Below are 12005 nucleotides of genomic sequence, written 5' to 3'. Positions count from 1 at the left end.
TGTGCTTAGAGAAATTTTTTTGGAGAATTTTAATTTGAACTAAATGCTGGAGTAGAAAATTGCTCAGCAAAATTTCCTCTGATGATACGTTAGGAGGCAAGTCCAGCAGTGCTTGAAGCTCTTTTAGATGTACCAGAGAGGACAATAAAACCAGTTAAGTCTAATGTAATGTCACGTTCTGTTGGTGGTTCTCTCCATGTCCTATCTCCTTTAACAGCCCTCCCAAATCATAATCAAGTGTCAATAGTTTTTCCATACAGTGACACTCATTTGGTATGGCTGATTAGTAATTAATTTCCAGATAATCACTCAGGCGCATCGTTATGTTCTTTGAGACAGTCTGGCTGCAGTCAGCTGGGAAATAACTTAACCTAACACTAATTATTTCCTCTCCCTTGTAATTCAGGCTGCCTGGAGATACTATGCTACTAACCCCAACAGGATTGATTTAGTCGCTACCTGGAGGTTTTATGAATCAATTGTATCATTTCCATTTTTCAGGTAAGTGCATTGTCCCCCTCTCCATCATCATTTTCTGTGAAGTATCAGTCAGGACAGGGTACACATAGACTTTATATATGTGTCAACAAGGCTTTCGTAGGTAACACATAGTTTCCAGAAAACTCTTCTGAGGAAGAGGAGTCTTTTTTGAGGTGGTGGTTTAATTTCAGTCACCACTTCTGAGTTCAGTGAAAGCGTTCCATACATAAGGACATTCAGATATAACAGATGTTTATATGTTTATAGCAATTAGGCTGATCCTCACTCTCCTTGCTGGTCAAACAGGCACCTTTCTCACATTTAGGTCTTAACATTTTAAAATGTTTTAAGAAACCTATACAGCCCTATGAAAAGCCAAGACTTTTAGCTACAGACTATGAGCTACTAATAATGGGCATTAGGTATCTAAGTTAGTGCTTTAAACTTTTTTCTGGACTTGCTGTTGTGCCTCATTCTGAAAAAAGTGCCCTTAAACTTCTTTTTGACTCAGAGGTCTCCACGTGTAGTTGTGCTCACTGCACTGCTACTGAAGCTCCAGCTGTTGTTCAAAACTGATTTGAAATGTTTCAGACTCCTGCTTTCTCAAAGGGAAAATTACAAACACTCATCCTTTCTTTGTTTTATTTTTAGAATTGATTTCATGTACTTCAAAAAGGAAACCTCTACAAAAAAACCCCAAAAAAACCCAACACCATAAGTGTTTAATTAAGGTTCAGTACATTTCTTTCCTTTTCTTTATCTCTTCTCACTTCTATTTCCACATTTTCCATTACAGAGTAATGTCTTCAGGGTTTCTTGACTGCAGGGTTTTTTTGGATAATAATTCTCAGACTCACAAGGAGTCTGGACTCATTATTGTGACTTCAAGCTTCCTCATTGTATGCAGGTTCTTCTGTGATTCAAATGCAACATGTAATTAATTGGTGTTTTGTAAATAAGGTCCTGGGAGAGAGGGCAGGGGAGATCACTTCTCACCAAGGACTGGATTGCCAATCTAAGCAGCACAGATTGGTTTCAGGAATCTATATCACTTTTTTTTTGCTTTATGGTTAGTTGAAAATGTAGCTTTTATTCCACTTTCTCTGTCAGTTACGGTCACAGAACAAAACATGTATAAGGTATTCACAGTAGATTAGCAATTTATGTTTTAAAAATATGCTGAATTTATTATGTGATTCTTCTCTCCTTGCTTTCTTGTAATGCATCCTCTCTTCTATAAAAGGAAAGAGCAATTGGATGGTACTGCCAGGTATGTAGCTGCCATTATTATATATATATATGTTTTAATACAGCTGTTGGAGGATGCAAGCTATATAGTTCCTTGTGGATTCATGAGCTGTTAACTAAAACGTGCTACTAACACCACAGGTAATCAGTAAAAATTATTAACAAATCCATTTCCTGACTGCTTCCTGACAATACAGCTAACATGCTAACTGTATAAAGGCAGTGTTGCTTGCTGATTGTCTGTAAACAGCTTTATTGTTTGTTATGACTAATCATGGTCTAGATTTCTCCTGATCCATGCTGTAGAGCCAGGGTTTATCATCCCGGCTGTTCTGGGATGAATTCAAGATTCTGGTTGCTGTTGTTGCTCCACAGTCATGCACAGAGCAATGTTGTGTGGGTCGGTGTCAGTTCGACATGTTCAAAGATTTCTTGACAATGAAGATGGGTGTCTAAAATGGAACAGCAGGATAGTCAGTCTCTCTGGTGTTACTGTAAAAGCTATATTAGGTTTGAAGCCCTGGTCCCTCCCCTGCTGAAAAAAATGGGAATACTCCCTATCACACAAGGGAATTTCCAAGTAAAGAGAAAGAAGGAATCATCAATCCTAGTACTGGTCAGTCACTGAAGACTACAACAGAGCAGCCACTGTCAGTCAACCTGCAAGGTCTCAAATGGAAAGTGTATATTTATAGCTCTCTTTAGCTAAGTGGAAGAGTCAAATGCACATACAATAATTGTAAGTCAAAACTTAATGTTAAACTGCTATAAGGGGGTGACCCGCAATGAATTCAATAGCAATTAAAGGATAAATAGATTGACAAACTCATGCTGAAGCTACTTTCATTTGCATCCCCATTTACAGCGCAGAGAAAAGGAACAAGAATTGTAGCAATATTTGAAAACAGTAAGCAAGAAGTCAGGTCTCAGTTCCAGTCCCTGGCCTGAAGAAAAATTATGTTCCTCGTTTTGTTTTTTAAATATTTCATGCAACACATGACAACTTCAATAAAGGAAGGGGAACAAAAAAAAAAAAGATTAACACTTGCTCTTCTATGAATTTTTTGGGTTCAAGCTTCATTTAGCAGAAAATAAGAACCTATCCCACGTTTTCTAACAATACAGGCAAGTGCTCTAGTGGCAAAATATTGGGAAAGGATATCTTCCTCCTCTTGCCAACAAAATCATGAACTCACCTGCCCCTCCTCAAAGACTGACTGGGTGGGTGGTACCCAGTTTCTGAACCCCCACGGAGCATAAGTACATTACAACCATGGAACTGCCCAGGCTAAGCAGTCATGAGCAAGCTCAGTTGCATTAATGCAGATGCCTAGAGATTTTAGCCCTCTCCAGCATTGGTAACAGCTGAATTTTGGTCTTTAATATGTAGGGGAAGAGCTTAGGAGCTGAAATCCTTTTGAGTATGTAATTCCATACCTTGAGTCAAAATGTTCTGGCTGAGATTCAGCAGCAGATTAAAATTAGGTAAGAGAATGACTGCGGCAGTTTACCGCTGGTCACAGCCCCGCTAGTTCCTGCACCTGTAGCAGTTTGTGGAGTAGCTTCTGAGTTACTGTAGCTTTCAGGACTATAGAAATTATTTTATATTAACACACTGAATTAAAAATGGAAAAGTATGACTCCCAGCTCAAAATCTTTTAAACTATAGTCCCAAGGCCCCTCATTCTAGCTGGATATATCTTAGTTTTATTTTGTTATATATGTAATAACCCTCAGCAAAATCATTAGTACACCTGCATGGGAGCCTTCTTGCTAGCAGGAATGTGTTTATGGCATGAAGCATTCAATTAAAGGGATTGGAAACCCTCCAGGTAAACAGACATATAATGGTACTTGTGGGAACATCCATTGACTTCAGTAGAAATGGGATTGAGTCATAAAATCTGGTTGTTTTGACAGTACCACCTCCCATCTCTCATAAAACTCTTATTTACAAACCAGAATATTAAAAAAAAAAGGAAAAAAAATCTTCTTCCTCCTACAGTGATTTAGCATAGAAATTATTTCTTGTACTCCACTGAAGTTTGTGCTTTGACTATTGAGATAAATGAGCAATAACGGAGCGTGGTTCTAATGGGAGAGCAGGCCATAAGTGGCCCCAGTCTCCAGGTTCTTCCATCAGTTAAGTACTTAAAGAGAAAGCTGCTGTAGTAATCAATGGCACTCTCTGATCTGTGGTTGACAAAGGAGAGAGAAGAATTGGTCCAAAGCTTTCACAGAAGCTTTTAATAAACTAAAAAAGAGGCCTGGCTGTGTCAAAATTTGAGGATGGGAAGTGGCAGGGTTTCTATGGAGTAGTGTAAAAGCTCTTTAGGAACTCCACAATTCTAGAGTTGACCTCTGTGACAGATCCTTCTAGGATCTCTCTTAGATCAGGAGAGAAGCAGGAGCTGTCATCATGATGAAGTCACAGACAGATATAGGTCCTTGTTCTTAGACCATTTGGGAAGAACACAGGAGTCAAAAATGAGTGGAAAAGTCCATTCCAGAAGCTGGATCCAAAGGCAAGGCTGCAAGGCAGGACTTCTCGTAGTGGAAAATCAAGTAAAGTTTGGCAGCAGCCCAAGGCTTTATTGAAGCTCCCTTTAAACTAAAACTGTGAAGATATGAGATATGGTGAAGAGGACATTGCACTGCCCTGGAACTCAAGTCTGTCCTGTAAACAGTGAAGGGAAGTGGTAGTTATGATGCTGCTCTTTAAGAACAGCATCTTCCCTATGGGCCCTGTATAGTCCCCCAAACCAGGAGGAGCTGGGGCTGTGCTCTCTGTGCCTCGCTGATGGTGTGTTTATTGACTTCATGCCAGAGGTGCCACTGGCTTTTTCTTCCTTAATCTATGCCTAAACTTCACAGCCCTATGAAATCTCAGGTAGCAATTGCTTTTCTCCCTGTATTGCAAAGCCTTTTCATCAATTAATCTCTCAAGAAGGGAGATTTATGAGAAAGAGTTACTAATGCTCAATTCTGCTGGAGTGCAGCGAGTCTTTTAGCCAGCATTTGGGAGCCTGACCCACATTTAGGATGGGCATTTGCTTGCTGGACATTTTGTTTATTCTGGACCAAATTTTTATGTCTGTGTTTGGGGAATGAATATTGGGGCCTGATTTTTCAGTGCTGCTGTTAGCAGCTGTTCCACTGATTTTGACTAGTGTTGAAACTTGTATGTACAGGCACTTAAGTGAAGAATTTTAAACTTTCTCCTAGAGTCTTGTTCCTAATCCTCATTGTCCAGCTGCAGAACTAGACATCAGGAGAGCATGTATATTCCTAGACCTATTATTATGTGATTGCAGAAAAGTAATTTATCCCTGTTTCCTTAACTCTACAAGATAAATAATATTTCTGTGCCATTTGAAAGTTGGTTTGATTTTTTTAAGTGGCATAATCAGTACCTGTCCTTCCTATTATGTGAGTATGAAAGAATTCATGAAATGTGGTTCATTTTTGTATTGCCAGTGCTAACAACAAAATGAAAATAAAACCTTACTTTGCAAGGCATAAAACTTCACTGCCAGCATTTCATCCTAATGCATCTGCCCAAACCAGAAAGGAGAAAAAAGCCACTCTGATCTGCACACTACATTAACTACAAATGAAAGGCTGTTCCCATTCTTTTTCATAGAGCTTTTCATGGATAATCATTAATGTCTCATCTTAATAACTGTTCTTCACTTTACAGTAATGTCATGTTTAGTAGGGAGTCATTCTTTGGATCAAGCCTCACAAGAAAACTTAGGTATATCCATTCAAGTAACAGTTGAGCCTTATTCTTTTCATATTTCTTGCATGCCATTCTCTGCCTGCACTTTCTGTTTTTACTACAGTAGTTCACCTAACCACCATCAAAAGTAAGGGACAATAAGACTTAAAAGTTATTAAGCATAAAAAGAAAGTTGCATGACCTTGCAAATAGTTAATTGTTCTGCTGTTCAAAAAACATGGGATGTTATCCTGACTCTCCCAATTATCTGCTTAGAAACAGGTGCTTTTCTCTGTTTCCATAGAATGGAAATGAAACTAGCCTAGTCTGCAAATCATTTTGAAATTTACTGTGAGAAAAATACATTACAAGAGCTAAACTCTGTTCCTTATGCAGTCCCAACCCTGCCAACACAACTCATGCAAGTTACTTTGGATTTGAGTTCAGTGGAACAACATCTTTGCATGTGTATTTGCAGGTTCTAGTTCAGCAAATGTAAAACAAGTGGATGCTTTTGACCATCTGAATAAAGTTAGTGACATGCTTAAATATCTTGCTGAACTGTGACCTAAGATGTGGGGCAAGAACTTTACCTTCCTGCAAAGAGACATAATTTGTGGCATTTCAGGAATATGAAAGACACATCATTAGAAACAATATTTTGACTGAATTGCAAAGTATTTTACTCCATCCCACACCTTGCTGTCATTCAATTTTAGCTGGTTGTTCTCATTCCGACTTCATTCCACAAATATCAACATGAAAACATCAACATGTAACTCAGCTTTTCTAGCTGGAACTCTTCAGCTTTTGAAAGCAGCAAGCAAAGCATTCCATTTTTTCATTTGATGGTTGGCCCATGCAAAATAGTTAAGAGACTGATTTTGCAGTTCGATATGCTTTCTAGTGCTTGATACATGATATGTTCACTTCAAAGCAAAAAGTACCCACTTTCTACCTACAATGGCTGCATCCATTGGTGAAAAATATCCATCCTGTTTTCACAGCGAATTGGATTTGGATTATTCTTCCCATAGATTTATGTGACATCGTTTATTTTCATCCATCTCCAACCCCTTTAGAAAGTGTGGATGAGAGAAGGGGCTAAGCAAAGGCCCTTAGTGTGTGTAAAGGCTCTTTCTTTTTCTGAAGGGCAGCAAAGTTGAGCTGAAGTTTTGACTTGTACTCATGTTTATGGGCAGATAATCTGGGTGGTTGGTGAGTCTGGATTTTGAGTCATACCCACCCTTAAATACCAATGAGGACATACACCACCAATTGACTTAGAAGGGATGTTTCCTCCTCAGACATTAGAAACCTGCAAATTTAGACCTCAAGATTCAGGATGCAAAGTGAAGTCTTTAGTTTTCAGAACGCTGTAGTCAACTATTTTGAGAAAGAACATTTTTGTGAGATCCTCCCTGAAGAAAAGAATGCTACTCAATAAAAGGGAAAGCTGATTGGCTAAAGTTTAGAACTACCTTAGAAGTGGAGAATGTTCTTTGTTTTATCTTAAGAAAACTCATGGACTCTCTGAGATCAGTTGAACGTGTTCACTGCAGAATTCATGTCTGTCACAGCATTAGTTTCGTGCTAATTTCTATTAGGGTGTTCAAAGGAGAGTACAGAATACTTCTGGAAACCTCATTCAGAATGTTTGATTTTCCAAAGCTAAGTTCACCCATATAAGTTCAGCTGATAAGGTACAAAAATACTGGAGTAAACATGACTTCCTTCTACTTCCAGTTACTTGAGGCTAATTACATCTAGTGATTCTAAACTGTGAAAAATATGGAAAAACTTCCTGATTATCATTTGTCCGTGTTAGCTGAAAGTGGCAAATCCATGGCAGAGGGCTGTTTGATTCACTCTTAGAATTAATTCACTATTTTTCTCCTCATACATTTACCATTTGTTTATGAAATTCCAATACTAGGAAAAGGATAGAGAGGAGAGTATCTGGCTTGCATGATGGGTTGTAAATGCATTATTTCTTTGCATGACTGTTTCTGGAAAATATTTCTAGTTCAGTGGTTCCCACTCTTTATTCTGAGCAAGGGTAAAACATGTGCTGTAGAAGCCAGCCGTCTCTTGTATATCCAGCCACCAAATTAATCTCCCAGTTGGTCCAAAATAACTCCCACTGCTCTCAGGGACCAAAAATTTAAGACCTGAATTTTCCTTTAGGTAGGAAGAAACTGTCTGCACTGCTTTCACTTTCCTCCCTTTCTAGTGATCTGTATCTACCACAGAGTTAAGGAATTCTCATCCTGGGTCCCATTTCAAAGATACAGGGTTTGGAACCCACGAGGGAAAGGATGCACTAGCATGCAAGACAAGCAATGGCAGTGTATCCGAGCTAGTCAGAGAAACTACCCTGCATTTTTGTCAGCATGTTTGGGATGGATTTGGATCTCCCCAGTTTCTGGAACCATGCTGGAAGTTGAGAATCATATTTCATTGAATGTAAGGAAGCTAAATGAAGTGGCAACACTGTACCAAGGGGAGGAAGAGTAGCTAACATCAGGAGGAGTCTGAAAGACTAGCAGCAGCACATGAACCTGTGGGTGGGAACCACTGTCCTAGCCCCTCTCATGAAAGATCGTGTGATCTGCGCATGCTTCATGCCCTGGGACTGAGCCATGCGCATGCTGCTTTAATGAAGGAGATTGCGTCATGAGAACAAATGTTTCCTCAGTGCTTTTTAAAAGATCAATGAAAACTAAAACCCCAGCAGATCCAGATTTCATCCCTTGGAAATGAGAATAAAGTCCTTTTTTTTTCCTGATGACAGATAGTCGTTATCTGGAAAGAAGCTTGGGTTTTGTTTTGGGTTCTTTTGTATACAACACACGGTTGTATATTTTGATGTGAAGCTGATTAATTATTTTCTGATGATTTTACTGCTCTGGCTGCCAAATATGAACACAATTGTCTATATTTGTTGCATAAACATACTGTTATGAATCTGAATGTTACTTTAAGGGTTAATCTTCAGGGTTCAATTAATGAGGAGGGCTTCAGCTCAGGTAACTTAGACTAGAGACCTTCTTTTTAGATTACTTCTCATCTAGATCATTCTGTAGTCAATAACCAGAGCCAAGTTGCCCAATTGTAAAGTCATCCCAAGCTGAACCACACTCTCCCCACTCACTGGTTAGGGTTGCTGATTCCCACTGATTATAGAAATGGGTCTAAAGAGTAATCATAGACAGGAAGTTTAACTTTTTTAACAGCTTTAGACAGATCAGATGGGTTCTAGCTCCTAAGCCTAAGATGCTAAAGCAACAGTCTTGGGAGACCAGTTTCTTCCTAAACTGACACTTGTCAGCAGGGATAGCTGAGAAACTCTCTGAAAAGAGAATTTGGGAATACTTTCAGTTTGTATTATCTACCTTTAGTCCCATCCCACTGAAAAAAACACCCACCCCACAAATGAGTGTGCCAACATATGCAGTGGAAAGTGCCACTGCAAATAGGTACAGTTTTGTGCTGAATGCAGAGGAATATTTTGTTCTGATTTTATCTGTGAGGAGGATATCCAATCTTGTTCAGTTCTAGTCTTGCATAGCTCTATGACAGATTTCTGCATATCTTGCTTATATTTCTGTCTTCTACTTAAAAAAAAAAAATTGCTAGATTAATATTCTGGGCACTTTGCATCATCCACTGACCCTTTTCCTTCTGGTTTGCTCCCTATAGATCCTTGCCTCACTTTAAGCCTCCTTTTTTTCTGGTATGCCAGGCAGGCACTTATCACAGGAGTTTTAAGGGACAAATGCTGGGACAACTGGATATGTATTTTGAAGAATTAAGCAAGTTTCTGGAGAGAGAGTCAGAGGCCACATGTAATGACAACTATATTATTTTAATATAGTACTAAATGGCTTTTTAGAAACAACAGAAGTCTTTTGCCTCACCTGTTTTTCTGCTTCTTTGCCTTTCAGGTTCTGTTCCTTAAAGATACTTTTCTCTTGAGAGCTTCTCTGTAGTGTTACTAACTCAACTCTTGTGACATTTAGAATGTTGCTCAAAGACAGTGCATAGTATGTGACCACTTGACTCTTCCTTTCATTTGAGATTCATCTATCAATCATCTATTGTCAGTGACCTGTAAACCCCCCACCTGGAGAAAGCTGATCTCCACAACAAGCCTGTTGCACAATTTTTCCAGACCCAGAAACAAGCTTTGTCATGGATCTCCTCATCCTAAACCTTTGGTTTCTTCTTTCTTTGATCTTATTTCACAGTCTCCTTCAGTTTGCAAAGATCACCACCAGGTTGTGCATGCCTCATTGCTCCTTTTTCTTTATATTAAGGAAATGCTGACTCTCACAAGCTCACTCTAACACCTTCAGGCCATCAATTTATATTGCCTGGCTGACTCTGTTATCACTTAGCTTGATTTTTGGTGCATTTCTTTGCATTTAAATTCTTTTCAGTGTTGTGCTATGATTCTAGACTCTTTTTGACCATCCTTCTCAAAATTAATTCCTCCTTCAAACTTTTATTTTCCCTACTTTATCCAACCAAAAAACCCACATGTAAATCATTCTGTTGACTTTTACTTCCTCACCTTTATATTCCATGCTCTTTCAAATTTGCTCATTAGCTATCTTCTCCTGTATATACTTGTCCTATGTATGGCAGCTGAGTGCTTGAAGAATCCAAATTTCACAGAGAACTGAGACATTTGTCTTGTAAAGCAATACTGCTCTCAAATGTGGCTTCTGAAACAGAGAAGTGAAAGTGATGCAGAAAAGATAGTGCAGGATTCTCCCAGACTTAGTTGAACACAAATCACGTGCTGGGACTCTTCTCCCACCATCAGTTCAGCACCAACAGAACCTTGGTGGGCAAAGCAGATCAAGATTTCACCCCAAAAGCAAGATCGATGGAAATAATTTTTAAAATTAGTTCTTAAGCCCAAACATGAGACTGCCCAAAACATATTTTGTCATAGACCAAGCAGCATCTCATATTTTTCTACAAACAAGGAAATAACCCCTGATTTTTGCTCAATATATTTTTCTTCACTTTGTGCATCTTTCCCCCATTCATCCATGAATTCTTCAGGAAATTGCATTAGGGCAAAGTCCAAGTAATATAGATATCATTCATTTAGACTGTTCTTATTCTTCACTCAAATCCGCACTTTTATCTCCTGGAAATGCTGATATATCAGGACTAATTCTGTGTCTCCATACCCAACTCCTTCTTAGTTGCCACTTCAGTACTCACACACACGTGCACTTCATGCATGCAATGACAGGGCAAGTGTCTGGATTTCCTAGGCTGCAGAAATTACATTCACAAGTATTTTCATATCAAAAAGAAAAATCAGAGGGGTTGAAAAATCTTCCTACCCAAAGGTTTAGTGCTTGCATCTTTTCTGACAGGGAAGCCTGTATTTCATTACTCCCTGGGTCAAAGATACATTAATCAGAAACAGATAGTGAAGATGAGGACCCCAGTAATTTATGGAGAAAAAAACCAACACAAAAACTTGCAACAGCTGTGATGTTCAGTGCTCAGACAACATCTCTTGCGGTGGAATACTGCAACAGACAGAGCTCTGAGATAGAAATAGGTTCTCTTTCACACTTGCAAGGTCTGCACACATCTCCATCTTTGTGCACTATGTCCCTGCACAGTGGACCCTACCCCCGTTTGCCTTGCCTGCCAGCAGGTTTAGTGGCTGCAGGTGAGCCTTCTGCACAGATACCTCACTGAAGACCTGTAACTCTTTCTCCTGGTAACCATGGCTGTTCATCCTTCAGCTCTGCTCCCACCTGTGGCTCTTAGACACCTGCTAGCTATAACAGCTTCTTCCCTCCCCGCACTCAACTTGCTTGACCTGGTGCCCCACACAGAACTGCCTCTTGTTCATGTGGGCACAATTTACCTCTCCCTAGACCTGTATCAGCATCCAGGAATGTGTTAAAAAGCAGGCTTTCATCCCATGGCTTAGACCTGCTTGCTTTTTTTTTTTTTTTTTTTCCCCCAAATGTGCAATTAACAAATATTTGAGCAGCAAAGTGAACAAGCAAATCAAATATTTATACCATCTATCGCCTACAAAATGTTAAGAGTATATATAAGCTGATATACTCACTAGCAAATTTCTTTTCTGTTGCTCTTTTCAGGGGTATTAGTGATTACCTTTAAGACCGTTACAGTCATCAGGTTGACAGAGGGATTAGTGATGCTGGTAAAATTGCAGGTAGATGAAACTCTATCTCTGTGGTGTCACTGAAGGACAAATGTATTCAGGCAGTAAATCTCTAAGAGGACAGATAGTGCAAGGAATCATCAGAGGAATAAAATTTGTCACTTCACTACAACTCATCATGGTGGAGAGAAAACAGGGTAGCCTGCCCTACCATGTCCCTAGTCAGTGCTTGGCAATGCCTTGCCAGAGTTTTGCTGGTGATTTATTTGGTTCACAGCACATCTGACTTTATTTTATTCTTAGCTGAGAGAGTTGGGATTGTAATGTCTGGATAAGAGAAGGTTCTGGGGAGACTTGAAAGCACCTTCCATACCTAAAGGGAGA

The 12005-nt window shown here is 39.3% G+C and overlaps 1 protein-coding gene across 2 annotated transcripts in view; it reads left to right on the top strand.

The window, feature by feature from the left end:
• The window catches only part of KCNQ3 (potassium voltage-gated channel subfamily Q member 3), a 202982-nt gene that overhangs the window by 175856 nt on the left and 15121 nt on the right, over positions 1-12005 (top strand). The window contains exons 8-10 of one of the 2 annotated variants that reach the window (XM_048287172.1): positions 407-501; positions 1724-1750; positions 5429-5485. In XM_048287172.1, the coding sequence (XP_048143129.1) occupies positions 407-501; positions 1724-1750; positions 5429-5485 (179 nt within the window). The remainder of the gene's footprint in view (positions 1-406; positions 502-1723; positions 1751-5428; positions 5486-12005) is intronic. The other variant, XM_048287175.1, reaches the window with a different exon arrangement.

The sequence above is a fragment of the Corvus hawaiiensis genome, chromosome 26 (genome assembly GCF_020740725.1).
Source record: "Corvus hawaiiensis isolate bCorHaw1 chromosome 26, bCorHaw1.pri.cur, whole genome shotgun sequence".
NCBI classification, from domain to species: domain Eukaryota; kingdom Metazoa; phylum Chordata; class Aves; order Passeriformes; family Corvidae; genus Corvus; species Corvus hawaiiensis.
This window is presented reverse-complemented; position numbering and strand designations above follow the sequence as displayed.